This window comes from Molothrus ater, chromosome 13, assembly GCF_012460135.2.
Source record: "Molothrus ater isolate BHLD 08-10-18 breed brown headed cowbird chromosome 13, BPBGC_Mater_1.1, whole genome shotgun sequence".
Classification (NCBI taxonomy): Eukaryota; Metazoa; Chordata; class Aves; order Passeriformes; family Icteridae; genus Molothrus; species Molothrus ater.
Genome location: NC_050490.2, coordinates 16,473,864 through 16,496,395, shown reverse-complemented (window position 1 = coordinate 16,496,395; position 22,532 = coordinate 16,473,864). Strand labels below are relative to the sequence as shown.

The 22,532-nt window shown below is 43.1% G+C and overlaps 1 protein-coding gene across 4 annotated transcripts; it reads right to left on the bottom strand.

The window, feature by feature from the left end:
• Positions 1–1,576: 1,576 nt before the first annotated feature.
• On the bottom strand, positions 1,577–10,601 carry ARRDC4 (arrestin domain containing 4). 4 transcript variants are annotated; one of them, XM_054516267.1, is made up of 6 exons: positions 10,234–10,601; positions 9,076–9,142; positions 8,655–8,802; positions 6,767–6,869; positions 4,355–4,509; positions 1,577–4,239 (listed from the first exon to the last, which is right to left on the bottom strand). In XM_054516267.1, exons 1-6 carry the CDS (start codon positions 10,571–10,573, stop codon positions 4,183–4,185), a joined length of 870 nt encoding a protein of 289 aa, XP_054372242.1. In that variant the 5' UTR covers positions 10,574–10,601; the 3' UTR covers positions 1,577–4,182. The 4 variants fall into 4 exon arrangements, with proteins under 4 accessions (XP_054372242.1, XP_054372243.1, XP_054372241.1 ...); XM_054516266.1 differs by lacking the exon at positions 1,577–4,239 and adding an exon at positions 5,817–6,073 and having other exon boundaries at positions 4,384–4,509; XM_054516268.1 differs by lacking the exons at positions 8,655–8,802; positions 9,076–9,142; positions 10,234–10,601 and adding exons at positions 4,992–5,154; positions 5,817–6,073 and having other exon boundaries at positions 6,767–8,646.
• Between the last annotated feature and the right edge of the window lie 11,931 nt (positions 10,602–22,532).

Below are 22,532 nucleotides of genomic sequence, written 5' to 3'. Positions count from 1 at the left end.
CACCTTGTCGATGCCATATATAAAATGTTAATACTAAAAGTGGACTGGGTTCATCCTAGACCTAATTAGTTCTTTGGAGAATTTACTTTGTGCAGCAGCCTGGACTGTCCATATTGATGTTAACATATTATATAATCAGCTTTGGAACAGGCAGCAGTCTGAAGGCTGGGCTCTGTGTCCCTGTGCTAAGTCACTGAGGAGAGCACTGAAAATCAGCAGAATTTGACTAGAAAATAGAATACAAATGCCTGGGTTTTGTAAGGAGCTGTAGAACAAATGGTTATCTCCAAATCAACATTGTTTGCAAACTGTGCTCTCCCAACCTGTTTTTATTGCTATATATATAGCAGAGATTTTACAAACTGAGTTAGATGTTCCCTTTTGCTGTCCAAAGTGGGTGGTGAAGTCATGGAACATGCTATTTTGATAATTTGGAACATGCCCCAGGAGCTGATTAAATGATCTCTCTTGCTCTGTACGTACACTGTGCGTTTCCATGCAAACATCAGAAGGGTCAGGGCTGCAAACAGGAGCCTGCAGGATCTGCTCCATCTCTGCCTGGCTTTTTACTACCTGTTTAAACACCAAACAGATTTTAATAGACAGTTACAGCTTGTCAACTGAAATACTCCCCTATAAAAGCAAACAGTGGCTGAAGTGGAATTGCTACTGTGAACTTAATGGTAAGACATTTAACTATCATTTAGTGAGAGAGCTTTTAAAAAAATCTAAGACTATTATTTGAGGTTTTGAATTTTCCTTTTCATGAATCATGACTCCTCTGCTGGTTCTGGTGCTTGAATAGGCCTCCAGAAATTCCTCCCAGGCACAGGTGGCCCAGAGCAGCTGTGGCTGCCCCTGGATCCCTGGCAGTGTCCAAAGCCAGGCTGGACAGGCTTGGAGCAGCCTGGGACAGGGGAAGGTGTCCCTGCCCATGGCAGGGGTGGGACAAGATGGGCTTTAAGGTCCCTTTCAATCTAAGCTATTCTGTGATTCCACAATCCCGAACAGCATCTTCACCTTGACTTTCCATGAAGAAATTTGCCATCTTCCCTCAAAAATGGAAACAGGAAGAAGAAATCAACTGTTGTCTTTGTTCCTCAAACCCCTGGGAGGCAGGACCCTGATGGATTTATCATCTCACTCCTGGCTCAGGTGAGCATGGGGCAGGTACAGTTTGTCACCTCTTTCCCCACAGCAGCAGGGTTTCTGCTTCAGTCATTCTGCACTCTGGTTCTAAGGCTGTTCTGATGTATTTATCTTTAGTTTGTTGCTCTAATCTTGTCGACAGGAAACAATAAAATATCCTCTAAGATTAATATGAGAGATGAGAGATCCAATTAGAGCTCACATCCTTCAATCCTTTCGGGTAAGAGCCCCTATTACACAATAACTATGGGTGGGAGGAGGCCCTGTTTGATCAATTTGTTCCAGTTCTTGGCTATGAATAGTTCAGGGAACTAAAACAGTGACAGATGAAGGCATAATTCCCAGATCAGAGAAGAATTAGAGATCTGTAGGGTAGAATACAGGTATTTCTTGACATAGCACCAAACCAGAGATGAACAGCACAATGTAGATTTGACACTTTTATTAACAAAGAACCCATGGGGCTCATTCATTAGTACAAAATACAATCATGTTCCTGTATGTTAAACAGCTTTTTTTATTTTGTCTCTTTTGAACTGTTTCACAGTTATCAAAACAAAGCCCCTGCATATTGAACTTATTATTGTGCAAACAGTAATTATTTTTAAGGATCAATTTCTGCACTAAGCCAAGTGCCAGAGAGCAGAACTTAATCATGTTTTCACCCCTCCTTTGAAGGGCCATGTGTGCTTCCTAAGAAACACATAATAGTTGACTTTTTTTGCAGCAAACAATCTAAGGCCACAGTTTATCTGCAAAGAATAGAAAACAACTCAAAGATTTTAGGAAAAAAAAAAAAAGCACACCTTTACCCTTCATACTGCTGTTTGCTTGACCATGATTATGCCAAGTAGCACACATCACCTATCAGGTATTACAGTCCAAAAAGCACCTAATGTTCTTTAAGCAAATATTTTGAATTATTACCATGCAAGTTATTACACAACCAAATTACTTTTCAAGTAACTATAATGGTATCTGTTGAAGGAAAAGATGCTTGTTCCCTTTCCAAATGATGTGAATGAAAATCCTGCATTGATTGTATGGGCAGGCCCTCACTGAAACAAAAAGGCATGAGAGCTACACCTTGAGACTTTAAATAATCATTTTTAGAACGTCCTTTCTAAATCATGCACTCAAATTTTGGTTAAAGCTGCATTTGCTATAGAAAACAATACTAAATGTTGCAAATGAAAGGAGTAACTGCAGTTTGGAAATGTCAATCTCCACCAGTCTGTCTTTCACGCTGATGCAAAAGGGATTTGAGGTGAAGTGCTAGAAATTAGACAATGTAAGGAAGTTAAACTAAAAGAAGACTAAAAATATATATCCGTGTATGCCTGTAGAAAAATCCCTGCTTCTTAAATGAAGACAGATTTCATAAAAAACCATTTAGACCTTGTTTAAACTGCAGTTACTGATGGAATGAAGGAAACTGAATTGCTATTTTTGTAATTATCAGAAAGTACACTGTTTTACCACACGAAGCACCGGGTTTGAACCCTAAACCCTTCTGTAAGACATATGGAGTGTTTCTAGTAGTCCAAAATCCCCTGTATTTCACAGACAGGACTGTAAACGTGCATGCTGACAATGCTGTTTTCTGCTCCTGTAAGTGATCTGTTGGTGATTGTTTACTGATCCCAATTGATGGCTGGCAGGAAGCAAACATTCTACTTTTAAATGAAGGCAGCAGAAGGGCAAGTAAATGCTGTGCCTTCACTCTTAGCAGCAACAAACTCTCACTGTTCTAAATGACCTGAGGAAGAAAACATTAAAATATTGCACCAAAACAAAATTAAACAGCAAAAAACAAACAATGAAACACACCAACAAATATAGTATGGATAGCAAATGACCTGTGCAGCCCCTGACAATAGATCTTTAGACAAAAATGCAGGAGTAATGAAAAGCTTTGTGCCATTACCAGAGGACTTTGTTCCCCTGATGTCTGCTTTCACTTCAGTTATAAGCTATGTCTATTCTGGGTATATTTACACCTCTCCCTACACCTCTTATCTCATTCACTAACCACAGAAACCATTTAGGGTCCCTTTTAGAACCTTGAAGTATACTGGAGCTTTAACAAGACTTTTTTTGGTCTCAAATCTGACCGTAAGTAAATATCCAAAACAGAGGTAGGCTTATAAAGGCTTTTGAATAAATAAATATTGTCCTTTTTGCTAAGTATACCTGCTGCTGGCAAAAGGTTTCTCCCTTGCCATGCTTCCCCTTATCATGCTATCCATAGGCTTAAGATGCAGAAGAAGAACTCACAGTAGAAGAGGTTAGAATAATTCCCTTAAGAAATCCCTTGAAAGAAAGCATAGTGCATAAGCTCATCTCAAAGTTCACTGTTTGTTCCACACTCGTGTCTTGCACTCAGGAAATGGTTGCCTTTGCAATATTGTGTAATAGCCATTCTGTCATCCACGGAGCATCATGAATGAGGAAATAGTACCACTTGGCAGTCGTGAGAAGGGCAGCTTCCCAGCAAATGTGAAGTTAAGACTTCGCTCTGTGATGCAGTAGTGTTCCTTTTTTGGATGCAGACAGTGCAAAGCTGAAGCCCCCTGACCACTGGAATCTTTTGGAAATGTTTTCTTACCCCACATTCTGTTCTACTACAGGAGTTCTCCACATTGCTATGTACATTCTTCCAGAGCATTGCAAACAAAATATAAATTCTTTTCTCTTCAGAAGATCCACGCATCTCCTCCTCGTACTTTGTGTAGTGTATCCACTTTTTGGAAAACATTCAGTATTTGATTGATGCATTTTCGTTTCAGTATTTCCAGGTACTTCTCAAGTATCCCAAGCTCAGCTGCTCCCCTGTTATCCTCTGTGCAGACTAATCCAGCAGGTTCTCTTTTATCACCAAACATGCTCATACCTCCTTCTCCATTCTCCTTCGCCTTTCTCGTACACAGACTGAAGTTTGGAAAAAGAAAACTGTTTCCTTTTTAGCTGCACTACCAGCTTAAGCAGCAGAAAGATTAAGACATTCATCACAATGATGCTCATTACAAATCCTCAGAGCATGAATGAAACGGGCTGAACTTCTTCTACATCAGTTGGATGTGGATCAATCTAAGGAGAGAAGAAAGACAACAATTACTGCCTGCAATTCCTGCGTTTAGGTATGTGTTTGGGTTTTTTTCTGCCATCTGACAATAAAAACACCACCTGCTATTTATTTTCTTACCTCTGAATAAAGAGGTGGAGGCTGAAACCGGAACTCTTGTATGTAAGCAAAGACAGGACAACACAACTGTTCCTCACAGTCAATGGGAGGTGGATAAGCAGGAACATGTCTGGAAAACTCTTCCTCAGACACTACATCAGCATAATTTGGTGGTGCTGAAACACAAGAGATGCTTCTGTCATATTTCAAACTATTCACTCGCTCACAGCAAGAACATCTGCATTACAGTATATCCAGGACCACAAAAACTGTATTGGAAGTGCACTGAACTCATAAATACTGTAACTAAAATTATGTTTTCAGTAAACTCAAGTGATTCAGCAGGAATACAGAGAGTGCTGTGCTTTTAGGGTAACTCCAGCAGCAAACCTGTGCTGTAAGATACATTCAGTAATGAGTAGAATATTCCCACCATCAGAAGTCAGTTGTTTCAGTCAGACAGCGTACACAGAGACTTCAGGAAGGCTGGAGTTGGGGTAACCTCACCAATCGTTTTGGATCTCAATTTAAGAACTTTGTGAGTCAAATCAGATTTCCCTTGCTTACATCCCTGGCAGTGCCCTTAAACTGGCACTGCACCCATCTGCTGCAGACAGTGCTGTGCTGGATTAGAGACAGTTCAATATGTATTTATTACCTTCAGGCTGTTCAGGCATGGTCAATGCCAGCCAACTCATATCCATACTAAACTGGCTGGTAATGCTGGAGTTTCTGCTTGAAAATCCAATACATGGAATAGTGCCAATCACCACAGGCATTTCAATCATCAATTTCTTAGCACCAGGAATATGGATATACACCTATGTGACAACCCCCAAACAGAAGAAAAAAAACATCATGAGACCCAATTGAATGCTGCTCTTAAAAGCTGCCCTACTCCCTACACTGCAAATTTAAAAATTAAGAGCTTTGTCATCCCAGATATGCTTAGCTAATACCCTGGCAGCTTTCCTTATTTTTCAGCAGTTTCATTCTTTCTGTGACTTGTCTCTAAGTGACATTAAAAAATACAAACCATCTTGACAAACATAATTATGCACTTGACTTTCAGTCTTATCTTCCCATTTCTGGAAAGAATCACTCAAGGACCCCATTCAGCTTGAAATGCTTTCCCAAAACAATCCCTGCATGTCTGAAATTAAGCTGCTTCTTCCTCAGAAGCATTTCTCTGTTTTCCACATTATTCCCACCTTTCCATCTCAGAATCTCTTTTATGACCTTCAGTCTCTCATGTATGTTGTTTATGATATTTATTTTTTGTAGAGTCATAGAATGGTTTGGGTTAGAAGGGATCTTAAAGATCATCTAGTTCTAACCCCCCACCACAGGCTGGGACACCTTTCTCAGGATTTGTATTTATTGCAGCTCCCAAGGTAAAAACCTAACAGCTACTCAGTAAATTCTTCTGTTCCCAACTGAATGCATTATCTAAAGTTTGTACATTTGAAAACCCAATACTTACAGCTAATGAATATTCTACTCTAATAATGCAGCAGTCAAGTATAGATGGGGATACAGGTGGGATTTTCAGAGTTTTCCCATTCCAGGTATCTGTACTCCCAGAGGCAATGTGGTTTCCTCGGACATTGGCAACCATCTGACGGAAGGTTTTTGTCTTCCCACTGGCCAGGTAAGTTTGTGTTTGGAAAATGGCAGCTTTTGGAACAATCAAACGAGAAGAGCAGTTCTCAATTTCTGCATAGATTGGGATGGCTTCCCCTTAGAGACAGAAAAAGTCCAATGAATAATTGGTATTTACCAACTTTCCTCTGGGAGTATCAAAGCAAGTTACACAGCACGTACATCATCTGCAGTGTTATGAGAACAATACTTGGTAAGTTTCCTCAAGCCAGTTTGTTTTTTTCAGAGTGGTATCCAGGCAAAATTATAGCCACCTACTATGTTTTACACATAAACAATGATTCATTTTGAAACCTTAAGCATAATATGAACAAGCTATAAAAGCTTTATTTGCAAGTTACGCCCCAACCTTCCTTTTATATAGTACTAAATGAATTTCAGGATGTTTTATTTTCTCAATGTATCTAATCTTATCAAGATGAAGAAGCAGCTGCTAAAGCTCATTCTTACCAAAGTCTAAACCTACACAAATAGGATGTAAAAACCTAATTACATCCCAGTTAAATATTTTATTCCAGATAAAAACATTTTGTTGTTCTTTACACACAAATGTACATGGATTTTCCGTAAGATTATTTACAGGACTTCCTATCAATTCATATTCCCAAGGGGAAAGGAAAGATGATTAAAAAAAAATTAATGTGGACCTTAAATTACTTTTATTAAACAGAACTATTTTTTGAACTATAAAATGTTGGCTTCACTGAGATTAAAAAAAATCCCAACCTATTAGATGCTTAGTATTTATATTTTTAAGGTAACTACTCTTACCATTACAGTATCCCTTCCTCTCAATTTTGGCACTGAGAGACACTGGCCCAGAGGTGAAAAACCAACAGCCAACCATCTTCTCCTGACTTCTTAGAACAGGTGTCTATAAAATATAGAGTATTTTTCATTTTATGGGATAAAGCTCTCAATCACTTGCAGTTCAGTGTTATGCATATCAGTCATTGCAACCCAGCTCTAAAATCCACGTGATCTGAATCCCTGAGCTGCTCAGTGCAACTGTAGATTTTGCCACCATGTGAAATGGAACCGAGGTTTGGCAATCTGAACATTTCTCTTTTGAAATCACAGTCTGTATTTAGACTGTACTAAGTAACACAGACCAGTGTGTCTTTGCATGTGCTTTGTCTTCAAAATGAACTTTTCAAAGGTCTCATGAATACTGTGGTGCTTATCTCCATGTTTCTCAGTGCAGAAGAATGCAGAATTAATTTATCTGCAAACAACTAACAGTTAAGCAGGTAACTGTTTTACTTTTGTATCTCTAAGAAATGATAAATATATTTAGACACTGGGCTAAGGGGATGCACCTTCATTACTTGCAAGCCACAAACCTCTCCCAAAAATGTAGAGGGCATGACAAAAAAAAATCTTAAATTATTCAAGAACTGTCACATTGGATGACATTTACATTGCCTGTAACATTTCATTAGAATAAACTCACAAGCACACATGTCAAGTGTGCAGGCCAGGATCAAAGCTACTCAAAATGATTTACTGGGCAGTGACACTCAGTCAATATAGTAATGCAAATTGTTTTTTTTATTTTCTTTATTATAATCAAAAAACCCTGTTGTTTTGCACTTTTGGTGGTAGCCTTGGAATCCATTAAGACTGGCACTGCCTTCCCGATGTGTCTTCTGTGCAATAACCTATGGGCGGCTTTGTCCTTACAGAATGTGGATATGATGCCTTCAAACTCCTAACTAATGAATATAAAGACTATTCTGCTTACAGATGTCACTGCCAAAATACCCTAAGTTCTCTCTAGAATGGATTAAAATGTAAGCATGTAATGAGGGGGAAAAAAGCCTGCTCAAAACATCTCTTTTCTATGTTCACGTCATGATGTTAAAATTATCCTACCATTTTAAATAAAATAGAAATGACTCATTCATATTTAAATGAATAACCATTTAGATCCAGTTGCTATCATGAAAGTACAAGGTATAATTTTATATTATTTTCATAATATGGGTTGAGATAAAAGAATCCAGCTCATTAGCTTCCATCTTGCCTATTTACTCATTACTTAATGCCTGATCTTTCTTATTACTCTACAGTATTTCCAGTGATTATTAAAAACTCAATGCTTTAATGTGGCCAAATCTGTCACAGGGAAATAACTGAAAGGATCTCTGGAGCAGCTGCATGCACACACTTCATGTTAGAAAACGACATGCAAAATGCAGGGATATGTAACATAATGGCCAGAGCCTAAATGACAGGCTGGGCATGATTAATACTCTTCTCTAATTACTGCTCCTCAACCTACTATTATTGTAGAGTTTAGGACACTGCAGCCCTGTGAATGTAGTTGCTCTGGTAAGAGTAACTACTCTGCACACACACATTACTATTATTAAGCCTTATTTATGCATCTGAAGCCTGCCTAACTTTTTGGCAGGAGCATCTCTGCCAGCAGGGATGTAATCAATGCTATTAAAAAAGCCACTCTGTTTGGTATTCACACAACCTAAGATAATCTATTTATAGAGAAAAGCTTAGGGAGCTTATATGCTTTCAGAAGTCAGAAAATGATGCTCTGGAATAACATGGGAAGGGTTATGGCTGGATGTGAATGCTGCTTGGAAATGGTTCATTTGCAGCTGGTTTTACAGGGGGGAGGAGAAGTGGGGGACCCTCTTACCAGGAGAGCTGGTGAGCTGACATCGATATGGCTGATGATCTGCAGCTCTGTCTGCACACTCTGGTCAGGCACAGCAGGCCTCTCCAGCACTGCTTTCACGTAGTACTGGATACTGCCATACTTCCCAGTAAAAGAGGTCACCAGAGGTCTGAAACGAGCAGTCATAAAACCATTACCTTCAATTAATATTTCAGCTTCAAACATTAACACTTCCTGCATATGTAAACATTTCCCAATTTACAGCTTGTACTTTTAGGGCCTTGGGGAAGCTGAAGCAAGCAAGGCCTGTCTGTGTGGTGCTTGATTAAGACAAACATATGAAGCTGATACTAAAAAAAACACAAGTCAAACGACATTAAGTTAATGTTCCACTACAAGCAGCATCCAGCACAATCCCTTCAGGTTGGATTATTGAACTTACTCTTGAGGGAGCTGAAAGCTGAACGGAAATTCGTGTCTTCCATCTAGAAGAATTAAGTTTTCCTCACCTGTAAGATAAGAATGAATAGTATGTTTTAGTTATTCCAGAAATAGAACAAAGCAGACACTTTTATAAATTATTTATGTACAAAAACACCCAGATGCAAGAAGTTTTTATTGATCCCAGTGGGTTCTGGACTGTGGCCCATACTTTATTTATGCTGTGATGTGATTTCAATGAAAAACAAAAATCAAGGAAACATGGGAGACCTTGAGATTCAGTTCAGGACTGTGGCCAATTTCTAATCCAAAATGGCTTCTCCAAAGCATAAAGTAAGTTTCTTTTCAGCAGGACAGCAATTAATCTACTTTTCCAATTAACAATTAAACTAACTTCTGTGCCGAAAAAACCTCCAATTTAAGGTCAGCTTGAAGAAATACTATAAATACACGAGCTCCCATTTTATTCACATAGGGCCTACTGTTACACAATTTACAAGGCCTGAATCTACTTTCCCAACAGATCAGCTTGAGCTGCGTTTCACCCTTACAGAACGAAATGTCGTTCTGTCTTTAATTCTTTTTTCAACGCTGCCATAGTACTGCAGTGTGTGAGTGCCAAAGCTTCGCCACAGCGAGCTTCCCCTGCCGCCTTAATCCACGGGATGAGCCTGGCTGCGTCCAGGGTCTTCCACGGCAGCTTCCCTGCCCGGAGCTGCTGGTACCGCACACGCAGCGCGGAGGGGCCGATGGACCCAGGAAAGGCCGAACCTTCGACACCCACACAGCGCAGGGAATCGAGCTGCGCATTTTATTTTATTTTATTATTTTCCAGTCCAGCTCGGCGTTGTTCAGCCCCCCACACAGGGAATCAATCGCCGCGGGTGAGGCGCTGATCCTCCCCGGGCCGAGCGCTGCGGCAGCGCTGTCCTGCCGGTGCCCGCGGCCGGGGCCCGTTCCTTCGGTCCCTGTGCCCGTTCCGTCGGGTCCCTGTGCCCGTTTCCACCCGGAGCGCTCCCCCCTCCGCCTCCCCCTCGCCGCCGGCCGCCTTCCCGCAGCCCTTCCCCGCTCCCGCAGCGCCACTCCCCCGGTGCCACCCCCGCCGCGGCTGCGGGAGCGGCCGGGCCCGCGCCCCCCCTCCCCACCCGTCCCGCCTCACCTTCGGGCGGGTCCCGCAGGAGGCTCTGCCGGATGTCCAGGTACCGCACCTCCGCCTCCCGCCGCGGTCCCGGCCCCGGGGCCCGCACCGCCACCCCCCACGTGCCGGCCCCGGGCACCGCGCCGGGGCTCTCGCTCCAAGCGACGCGCGCCCGGCCCGCGGCCTCCAGGCGCAGCCCGCGGAGCGGCAGCGGCCCCGCCAGCTCCAGCAGCACCTGCCCCGACACCGTGTCGCCGCTGCAGTAGCCGCCGCCTCCGCCGCGCCGGGCCTCGTCCTCCAGCACCAGGGCCAGCGTCTTCACCGCGCCGCCGGCCCCGGGGCCCGGCCCGGCCGCCGCCATCGCTCCCCGGCCGCGGGGGAACCGCGCCCGCCCTCGCCGAGCGCTTTAAACCCGCCCGTCTCCGCCAGCGCCCGCGGCGCCGCGCCCCGCCCCCGCGCGCTGCCCATTGGCCGCCCCGCGGCTCCGCGCGCCGCCATTCGCCGCGGGCCGCCCCTGCGCCCCCGCCTCATTGGTACTCGGCGGGCGCACGCCCGGAGTGCGTCACGCTGCGTGATCGCCGCGCCGGGGCCAATCGCGTGCGAGCGAGAGCGCGTGGACAGCGCGGCGATTGGCGAGGCGGCGGCAGGGCCCCGGCGCTTGGGCCAATGGCGCGGCGCGGCCACCACGTGCACAGCCTGTGGGTAAACAGGGAGCGGGGGCGGGGCCAGGGGCGGGGCCCTCACCCCTCACGCCCCGCCGTGACGGGGCCCCAGGCGGCAGCGCCGTTCGGGGGTCCTGTCACTCCTTCGCCCCCTCCTCCGCCCACTGCCCGGCGCTGTGGGAAAGCCGTGTGCCCTTGGTGACCCCGCGCTGAGGGGAAACCTTGTCTACCGGTGTCCCCCAGTGCTGTCGTGGGAGAGAGGGAGGCACCGCGGCGCTCTGGGGCGGTCTCAGCCTCTCCCGCTGACAGCCGGGTTGGCTGGGACTGTTAAATATGGAAAATGAAAGATGTGGTGCTGCTGTTAAATATGGAAAAAGGATGTGGTGCTGCTGTTCCCCCCCACTTTCCTGGAGGTTACCTGCCTATGTGAAGCCCTTTTTCACCCCACTGAAGCGCAGAAGCTGAAGGGGTTTAGCTCTAAATAAGCCGTCCTGGACAGCGTGGAAACCTCGTGTCCCCACAAATACTGTGCATTTCTGCACCTTGTAAAGCAAAAAGCGCCCTGGTTCAAGAATTTGCTCTTACAACCCCGCTTGGTACCCGGGCAGCAAAATGGGTGCACCCCGCTGTGTGCTGTCCCACTGAGCACATCATCCATTGGTAACACTTGGGAGATAGAATAAAGAATAAATGCAAAGTTTTGCTATTATGTTTAGAAGCAGCAGCTTAGGAAACCCCAGCAAACAGTGGTGAATATGTCTGAGCGGGCATGGCCTGAATCATCATTTCCAACAGTGAAGAGGGAATCTGTGCCCACCTCCAGCCAGCCCAAGACATGCTGCAAACCGTGAAAAACGCCAATCACTTGGGTTTTTAAAATTTTAAAAATTTAATGATAATAAAATGGTTATAAAATAGCAATATAATTAGAGTAATAATGATTTGGACAATTTGGATTAGGACAATATGAGACAATAGAAACAAAGAGTTGCGGATGTCCGAGTACCTTTTTCAGGGCAGCATAAGCCCGAAAATGACTCAGGTTAACAGAGGATTAACCCTTAAAAACAATAACCTGTTGCATATTCATACATCTCATACATGATGCATAAATTCCATTCAAATACAGGATTCTGTCTGGTCATCATCAACTTCTTCCTCTTAATCCTAACTGGCGTCATCCTGACTGAGCGAAGTGGGAAGAAGTTCGTTTCTTCTGATAAGAGAGCAATAAATTCTCTTTCTCTGAAAGATTTAGGTGTCCTGTGACTGCTGTCTCGGTGTGAGCCCTCTCTTTAAAAAAAAGTATCCTACATAGCATAGTTTCTATTTTAGCATTTTGTTATAACCTAAAACTATATTTACCACACTACTTAAGAAAATTAATACAGCATCGCTTTCCAACCTCACACATACAATATTCATTTTAATATTTGTGAAAAGCCAATCATAAAATACGCATTTTTCACAAAACCAAAATGCTTCGATTCCGCTGGACACATACTGCAATTAAAGCTGCTCTTGGCCTCGTGGTGTTTTGCGGTGGCCCAAGCTGACAGCAGAGCATCTCCCAGGGGGTGTGTGGGGTGGGTGGTGTGCTGGCTTTTCCACGGGTGACCGAGGAGTCATTTCCTGCTCCGTCACCTGCCTGTTGAAGCTCCTGACAGCTGCATCTTCCTGCATTCCTCCATCCCTCTGGGGCGCTGCAAAACACCAGCCTGGTGCTTCCCAGGCTGACTCAGTTAATTACTGAAATTAGCAAAACTTGTCTTTGGCCCTTGGCTTTTAAATAAATAGCCAATGAGATAAATCTGGGTTTTCTCAGATCCCCATGAGACATAGCTTCGTGTTGAGGGTTCCCTCTGTGAGGAACTCGCCAAGAGCCAGGTAGGCCTTTGGAACACTATTTATTGGCTATAGGTTCATACACACATCCATGTTAATTAACAGTGACCCGGGGAAAAGGAATGTGCTTACAGATGGGGTGAACTCGTGGGCATTATTTCAACCTTTGGCCATGCGTTGTCCAGCTCATGATGAAAATTATGTAAAGAAAATGACTCTGTTATGATGATGGTTGTTTGAATATTTAAGGAATTGTTGCCTGTTTGCATCCCTTTGTGCATTTGAAATAATTCTTTACAGAAACTGTAAATGTTGCATTGTAGTTGGGAATTGTGGTGTATAAAGCTGTGCTATTTTGGTATTTTTTTCAGTTCAATTAAACTCAGATGTGGCTAGTCTTGCATCAATCTTTCCTTGCATCAGTCTTTTCCTTGTATCAATCTTTTCCTTGTATGCAGTTTTTCACATTGACAAGTATCAGGTTATTTTTGTAGTCAGCCAAGGGACCATGCTTGGAAATGCAGACTGCATATTTGCTTATTTGATGAATTTCATTAGGTACAATATGTGTGTGTGCAGAATGATTTTGAGAGTATGATGCAGAGGAAAAAAAAATAGAAAATCCCACAACTCCCTTTTCCCTGCATGAATTAGATCCTGTATAAAATTAATTAATTCTCTTATGGGTTTATGCGACCATTCAAACATTGCCTCCCTTTCATTCTTTGCAAGTGCAAATGAGCTAGATAGGGAAATGAATAAACATGGCAAATTGCTTATGAAACAAAACATTACCCAGAATTAGAGAGAGCTGGGAGGCTTCAGTAACTCCAGCAATTAGCCTGCAGAGGACACAGTTAATAGGCACATTCTGTCACAGTCAGGTGATACTTGTTCCAGATGTTTGTTTGCCTTTTAATATATCTTTTTTTTTTTTTTTTCCCAGCAAGAATCCAAACCCAGTGCTTGTTATAATTATCATGGAGTGATTGGTTTTCTCATCTACCCATCTTTTTGGTGTTTGAGGCATTTGAAGTGACCCACACAGTGACGTTGTAGCATGAATGGTGGAAGCCACTACATGACTATTTTAGTCTCTGACAAGCCAGAAGGAAGGAAGAGGAGATGAACACTCACAGTGTGGGCGTTTGTGTGTGCCTGGTTATCTGAGTGTGGGAGTAGGTGTGACAGAGCAGGAGATATATTAACATGCTTGATTATATTTTCATTCATTTTGCTGTTTTATTCAGGACTGTGTTAGAAAGAGCTGCCTGAAGAAAAACTTAGATAATGCAGAAATTAGCTTGTAAGAGCAAAGAATTCACAAAGAAAGGTCTCATTGGAGAGTATCCACAAAGCTGTGAACAGCTCTAGCAATAATCACAGACTCATCCTGAAGGGAAAGGAAGTGGGAGAGCATTTTCCTACAGTAGCTGGTGATATCCTGGCTCTGCTGGTTATTTTAGAAATGGCTGCTGTGGTCAGGTCACAGAATTTAGCTGGATAGTTTCTACATGCAGTAATTATATTTTAACTCATTTCAGTGCACATGTTGAAAACAGGGCTACCAGGGCTTGAACGTGCCAGAAGAGTTGTGGAAAGTGTGGAATTGATTCCAACTTTCCACAACGGGAAGGACACACAATATGTAAATAATCTTTTTTTTTTTTTTTGGTGGAAGATATAAGATAAGAAATGGTCTCAGTGACAGCTTCTTGTGCCAAGAAGGTTTCTGTTTTCCAAGAATCCAAGCTGTAGCTGGGAAGGAAGTGAGAAATTTGATGAGTATTTGCTGTCTTCTTCCTGCTTGAGGGGAGCTGAGACACAGCTCTTCATCATGAGTCAGGCACCAGGAGTTTGCCAACTAAGCCTTTCTGTTCTTAATAGCCTGGCAGTTTAGAGAGTGAAGAGCTATTTCTGCTACTGGAAGAGGACTTGGGGAAGTGTTTATGAGAGCTGCTAACAGCTAATTTACAAATCTCAGTTCTTATTTGAGATTGTTGTGCTTTAACATCCATTCAAGCATCTTTCTTAGCCAGTACCAAACACAAGGGGCGAAACCCCAGTGCCTGAGCTGCAGCTGAGTTCAGTGGCAGAGCCATGAGCCAGGATGTGTGTGGGTGAGCAAATCTTGACGTTTTTGCATGGGCGGGGAGATTTGTCCATTTACCTCATCCTTTATCTGCAAAGAATTTCAGCTATCTCAGTGGCTGTGGCAGATATTAGGAAGCAGTTGGCTGAGAGCAATGTTTACCCCTGAAAGCAGATATTACAGACTCTGGAGTTCCACAAAAGCCCTCAGAATACAAGGCCTTTTGTGTTGCTAGATACCCAGAAATCCTCATTCTGGAGTTGTTTATGGAGTCAGGACAGGGAGGCATGAGAGACAATTTCTTTCTTTCCTTAGTTCCTGGCCTTTTACCAGTGAGTTCCTTTATCAGCACTGTGCCAGAACTGCAGCCCTGAGTGGAGCATGAATTCTCCCTGCCCTCCCAATCAGCACCAGAAGGCAACGAATGGGTGCTGGTGACACTTGCTGTCATGGACAGTCTTTAATTGCTTTTATTCCATTACCCATAATTGAAAGGTCAGCCAAATTTTTCTTAGATAATTAAGTGATAGTTACAGAGAGGAGATTGAGAGCAGCCAGAGATACTTTTCTAAGTGATGCTGCCCAGCTAGCCTGATATGTCACTACAGCCAGTGTGTAAAGCAGCAGGATGGATGTTTTTAAGGGTTGCACTGTATTTACACTGAGAAAAGCAAATTCTGAGGTACTTGCTCAGTAATCTGAGGGCTTTATCTGGGCAGGTGTTAGTTCACACAGCCCAGTTTGACAAAGCACAATTGCCTTGAAGGCCAGAAGACCAATCTAAATTCAAGGTTATGTCTGGAAAACGGAAAATCACAAATGAGAGTGGGGGAGCCCATGTAGAAATCTGAGGCAGAGGAAGGACAGAGTAGGTTGCACGACGCTGATGACAGAGAACCAAACCATCAAGGCTCGTGCACTGAGTCATGGGCTCACACAACTGCCTCACATCCCATCCTTGCCTTCCAAGGGTGAGAGAGGTGTGTCCCGTCCCTGCCTCAGGAGGCTGGGCAGAGGGAAAGGTGGTGCTGCAAGCTGCAGAGGGTCCTCTCTGCAGAGCCAGGGCCTTCTCTGTCACCTCATGAGGTGGCAGCACCAAGCAGGCCCACAGGATAAATGTCCCCAGTGCACCAGGATTGCATCCCAGCACGTGCTGGACCATGGTGTTGTTTCATGAGCTGGTAAAGAAAACACTCAAGTGACCTGTTGTTTACTTAAATATTTATATAGTGATTCAGAGTGCAGGATCTGTTACAGCTCGTTCCTGCATATAAAAGTGATCTAAATCCAGCACTCAGCTGGGCAGTAGAGGACTGCTCTAGGGTAGTTTTGGATGTTTACAGCTGCTATAGGCTTTGCAAGGAGTGTGAGTAAAGAAAAATAATGGATGTGGTTAGAACATCTCTTCATCCTGCTGTCCCCTGGGGACAGAAAGATTTATTGGGGTTGTGGCTACTGCACAATTAGAGTGGCCCTCTGGAAGTGCTCCTCTGGAGGATGAGCTGCCTACAATTGTATCCTGTACCCCTCTGCATTTCAGTGACTTCAAAGCAAGGTGGTCAGGAATATTTCTATAAATATCTGACATGGAGAGAGGATACAACATGGAGAGAGGATACAAATTTCTGTTGTTGAATCAACTCTTAAACAGTAGCTGCATTATTCATGTGTGGATTGTGGTTTGGTGTTCCAGCTCAAGAGAATGAAGCCAGAAAAGGAAAGGGGAATCAACAGATTCATTTGGGTTCTTAGTTATGTGCTGCTTTAGCTGGTTCCTTGTATGGGCTGTAATTTGAGGGTTTGAGGTCTTTGTGAAGTGCATTTTTGAAAAAAAAAATTAAACTGAAAAAACCTGAACTTGTGATGAACCTGAATCTCATACCAGGAAACCTCACACTGAAGGGAAATGCATGCCTGGATCTGAACTCACCTTTTGGCAGAGCATTCCTGTAAACAGGAATGTGAGCCTTGTGGTGCCACTTCAGCCTTACGAGTTCACACCGAGCAATGACGTGGATCATAACCCTGAGAAAACACAGGTGGCATGGCCAGAATCTCTGTAGAGATTGCTCCAAGTGAGATATTTACTGGAAGCATGTGGGTGAAGCCATCACCTTTGTGACATGGCTCAGCAGCACAGCAATTGCAGATGCAGAGGTGCTCCACATGAAGCCTTTTATTTTTTCACAATCTGGGCTGCTGTTGTTGCCCAGGCTTAGGAAATGAATTACCTCAGCAGAAAATGGAGATAATGGGATGCTTTATGCCAGAAGGGATTGTAGAGGAAGAGCTACAATGGATGGAAAGTGGAGTCAGCAGCCTGAGATAACACAAGTGATGGGCAGGACAGGGAGCAGCCTAGGATCACAGTGGAGCTTTAATGATGGGAATGTGTGCTTTTACTTGGAACAGGGTTATTCAGCTTTTGCTGCTATTTCAGCAAGATTTGAGATGTAGGCACAGTGTGATTCTGTCCTTATGATCCGTGTGTTGTCAGGTGCTCCAGCCTGATGTCAGATTGTGGGATATTAAGAGAGAAGAGGTGATGTTAGGGAAGTTGTACAAATGCATTCACATACTGGACCTCACATCAAACCCACTTGCCATGGTAACTGTTGTGGAAGCCACCGGTGGTCATCTGGCTGTGAAAAGCCTGAGAGATAAGAAGACACCATTAATACTGTTCATTTTTAGATATACACACAATGGAGTAGCTATTTTTACAGTTTCTTTTTCTGAAATATGAAATATTAGCATTGTCAGAGTCAGGATATGGGGCTAGATGGACTTTTAACTGCCTGCTGCTGTGATTCTTATCTTCCTCTACAGGGTGAATTAGAATTCTTTGGATCAATGAATGTACACAGGCTTTTCTTGTATCAGAATAACATTACACATCCTCTTGTCATTATAGCACACCAGAAGATTATTTTCAATGATAATGACAAGACCATGTCAATCACAGCACTTTTGTAGTAGGAATTTGCTTCTTATTACATCTTTCATGTAGGAAATTTTCCTCTTTCTTCATCACGAATTACTACTCAGAAGTTGGGAGCAAAAATGTTCCAAATTAAAAAAAAAAGAAAATGTCTCTCTTGTGCTGCCACTGATGCTCTAAGTTATGCAGGCATTAACTTCTGCTGTGCCTCCATGATTATAAAAATGGCATAGGCAGAGCCTACATTTTGTTCTGCTTAAATATCTGCAGAGATCACAGCTTTTCTCTGATTGACACTATTGTTGGAAAACATTAGTATGCACTACCTGTATTTTCCCGTGTTCAAAGGACACAATCACAGAGCTCTTCATTTATTTTACTAAGAGCTCAGTAAATGCTGCCCTGTTGCCATTCTGCAAGGAATGTATTTTCATGTAGAGGCATTATCATTAACAGATTCTTTTCAAATTCCAGGAAGAGTATGATAATTTTATTCGGCATAATGAAGTCTGAGCACTTAGAAAATTTGATTGTTTTAAGGCCTTTAATTTCCCTCCACACTTCATTTTTTAAACTTAATTTGGTTCTCTGGAAATTTCTTCTGTTTATACAAGTTCTTCCAGGCCCAGTGTTCCAACCTGGGCTCCATGTGTAACTCATGGGGACACTGACTGTTGGTGTCCCCAGGATCTGAAAAATGGAAAAGGCAGGAGGTAACTTCCTGGTGCAGCTGCTTTGCAGTTGTTAATTACTGAGAGCAAAAATTTAGTTCAAATGCTGAGGGAGCAACTGACTTCAGGAGACTGAAGTTGGGCAATCTGGATCCTCTTAGTGTCTCTGGAGAAAAAAGAAGAATTTTTAGATAAGTTTGAGACACTGATTGGTTTCTCGCTCCAAAATTTTAAGGAAGTTAATTCACATTTTCTACTTTGAGGGATATAAGTCTGCCTGAAAGTCAGTAGGATTTTGGTGCTGAGTTGGGAAGATGCTTTAGAAATGGGGCTGATTATTACCTCCATCATGTTTTCATTATCTTTTAGTCATTCTGTATATTTTGCTAGAGACTATTTGTCCTTCAAGGGAAGAACCTATTTAAAATTAATGATAATTGATTAGTTGCTTCTAAGTCTTCAGTTGTCATACTTGGCTGATGTGTAAAACTTCCCAAGAAAAATGGTGTCATAACTGCAACATTGTGCACCTTGACATTAAGCATGTATTTCACTCATGGCCAATTTAAAAATCAAAATAGAAACTTTGTAATAATCTCCCTTTACAGTTTGCGTTATGAGAAGCTGAGAATTCCCTTAGGCTTGATTGATAAAACATGGCATTTATCCTATTCCTAGGATGATGTTCAGCAAACTTTATGACGGAGGGAAACAGCTGGTAAAGTGGGTTCATGGAAAGGTGAAGGTAATATAGACATAAAAAACAAGAGGATAATGATTTTAAAAGGGATAATAGTTGTAATAACACCATTAACCTTTTGCTTCAAATTATTGAATGTGTGGTCTCTTCAGCAGGCTAATCAAAGGTTTGCATTAACCACGATGCAAGAGGAAGTGGCAATATACAACCTGAGGTGATTTTTTTCCCTCTTCCAATTATTCACTATCAAACCCTTCCTAAAAAAAAAAAAGAAGGAAAAAAAGAGCCTTTGACCGTTGAAGACCCCTTCTGATTTTGAATTGAAACTGACTTGCTTTCAGAAGGAACAGACTTCAGCTTCTCTCCTGCTTTGGAAGGGGTGGATTTTGCTAGGGGAAAAAAGAAAGAACAATAAATATAAGTTGTTATAGATACATGGAAATTAGAGGCAGATTGTGAACAGGTAGCCAAGTGTTACAGGCAGATTGTTGGTAATAGTGAGCCCTGAGCTGTTGGGGGATCACAGGGAGGGTATCAGCAGCAGAAGCCCTCTTGAAGCAGACCCATCTCTTCCTCAGCAGCATAGGCAGGTCCCTGCAGAGCTCTGATCTCACTGTGGTTGGGCCACTTCTGTCTAAAGAGCAAATTCAGCCTGGAACAGAGCAGAACTGCATTTTTTATTTCCCTGTTCCATGCACATGTGGTTGAGTACCAGAGGCAGAGCTGTGCTTTAACAGTTTACTCACGTGCAAAGAGGCAAATGCATGGACGGTGGAAAATTGCCCCAGATGATGGAAAAGCTCATGGCGACTTGATGGGATTAGTCAAGAATTTGTCTGGTTGGACAAATGTGCTCCATCGTACAATTTCACAGGTGGTGGTGCTCATTGTTCACTCAAGGCATCTGAACAGGTTGGCCAGAGCAGCTGTGGCTGCCTCACCCCTGGAAGTGTCCAAGGCCAGATTGGACAGGGCTTGGAGCACCCTAGGATAGTGGAAGGTTCCCTGACCATGGCAGGGAGGTTGGAACAAGATGATCCCTAACGAATCCGAACCATTCTGTGATTGAGTGGAGAGACAACCCCCAGTAAGAGACGCCCAACACAAGATTGCCTGACTGGCCCAGGACGTGTCGTGTCAATCCAATATGAAAGGAAGAAGTGTAAAAAGAAGTTTGTGCCCTTCCTCAATGGCAAAACCCCATAGCATGAACAGCCCTGTTCTGTGCAATCAGAAATGGTGAAAGACTTCAAGAGCAACGTGCCCCGAATTTGAATTAACCAGATTGAATTTAAAATCAACAAGCTGAAAGGGTTTGAGATAAGAAGTCAGGACATTCAGAGGAAATGAGAACTGTTCTGGGAACTAAAGGTGAGAGAAACACTAAGTCACATAAAAATATTCAGCAAGAACAGAGATACCTTTTCTTTTTCTGGACACCTTTTCTTAGAAGCTGTCTATAATCAGTAACCTTTCCCAGGCACTTTCCCAGGCAGTTTTTAGTAGCTGAATCCTTTGTTTCAAAACCACCCATTGATTCAGTGCCCTAAGTGAGAAGTAATTAAGGTGGACAGAAATCTTGCCTGCTGTATGGATGTATGATGTGTAGGAGGTAGAGGCAGAGAGAGGTGAATGAATTTTTCAAGATATCTCTCACAACACATGAGGCTGTGTAGAGTATCATGAAATACACGTCTGTGGAGATGTGCAGCTCTCAATCAAATTTCTGTCTCCTGATCTCCTTATTGCCATACACACACATGCTGATGTACATACAAGTGAGTTCCTGGAACATAATGAACTCTTTAGGCAGTACTTTGTCAGAATATCATTTAAGAGTTACATCCTTTTAATGCACAGTAGTTTAAGCAAACTCCAAGGTTCTTACTCAGCAATAAACCCATTAAATCATCTTAAATACCATGTCATAATGACAATTTGATGCCACCAGATGTGGCACTAGGGATTTTTTTTTCTTTAAATGCTTTCCTGGAGATACAGCTTCCTGAATTTTAAATTCTCTAGCCTGTTTGCACAGCTGTTAGATCCCAGAGCTCTGCCATCTTTTTGCCTTGCATCAGTTATTCACTAAATCATGTGTGGCATGACTACAAACTCACTGCATCTAAAACGTTTAGGCTCATAACCACTTCACCCTCGTAAAGGCTGAATGGGAGAAGGTTTGGGCATTAAATTCTGAGAGCAGTATCCACTCCAGCTGTGGAGCTCCCTTGTGGGGAGATTTCAGACACAGAGTCACAAGAATACCCTTCACACGCCACTTTTCACTAGCAACTTATCCTCTTGGATCTGTGGAAAATAGAGATACCTGGCCACCTTCCTGTTTTTCCTCACCTTGTTAGCCAAAAGGCAACCAGATTGGTAGTCCAGCACCACTTCTACCTGAGGAACACTGGGAAAAGTGGATATTTTAGCAGGATACAATGGAGTCCAAAAAGCCCTCTCACAAATAAATGTTAGTTCATACCATGTGTATTTAAATAGTGGAATAAGTCATGGAAGGCTGTGGGAAAATTCTGAAGCAAACAACAGAAATATGTTAAATGAGGAGCAAAGGGAGGGGAGGGAAGATGATCTCCTTACCACAAAACATGGTTGTCCAGAAGCAGCTCCTAATCCAAGAAGTCCCTGATTCTGACTGGGAGACAGCAGGAGACCATCTCATGAGCTGGCTGTGGATTTGCCTGCCAGCAGCACTGGAGCCATCACAGATGGGTCACTGGGTCTTTGCTCCAACCTGTGCAAGGGAACCGTGTTGGTTTTTGTCTGTTGTGAGTTTGTGTGGGTGGGTGCTGCAGGATCTGAGATGGCCTCACTCCTCTGTCTTGTGTAAGACATGAATTTTCCCCTAAAAAGGCAGTGTGAGAGTCCCACTGAGATGCACTGAGAGTGTTGGCAAGGATTTGAAGTGAGGTTGTGAATTTTGCACAATTGGATCACACTAATAAGTGTGATCATCTCTGAGGTGTAAGTGTTGATGGTGGGATTTGGAGCTGCTCCTGTGTGGGTCAAAATCAGGATCTGTGACCCCAGGGGCATTCTGGGCATTCTCTGAGGATCAGGAACGTGGCACAAGACTCTGACAGTCTAGAGCTCACAAACCTCCTCAGCCAGAGGTTTAGGTGTCATTGCCATCCTGATCTCTTACCAGTGCTGAAGGATTATTAAGTCCTTATTTAGTGTGAATTAAAAATACTCCTGAAAAGGCTGATTCAGAAAGATTGCCCTTGCCTTGCATGGAATCTTGGTCTGATTTGCTGTTCAGCTTCATGGCTGGCACATGGGTGTTTGAACAGCTCAGTATTGAAGAGGGCATTTAATGCTCTCTAGATTACCTCCATTTACTGATGTTATCAAATATTACTGAAGTGTAATATTTGATAACATC

Coding starts and splice junctions, on each gene's coding strand:
- ARRDC4 (XM_054516266.1), bottom strand. CDS start 10,573: ATGGCGGCGGCCGGGCCGGGCCCCGGGGCCGGCGGCGCGGTGAAGACG. Junction 9,143..10,233: donor CCTGCGGGACCCGCCCGAAG/GTGAGGCGGGAC, acceptor CTTATCTTACAG/GTGAGGAAAACTTAATTCTT. Junction 6,870..8,654: donor TCAGCTCACCAGCTCTCCTG/GTAAGAGGGTCC, acceptor TATATTTTATAG/ACACCTGTTCTAAGAAGTCA.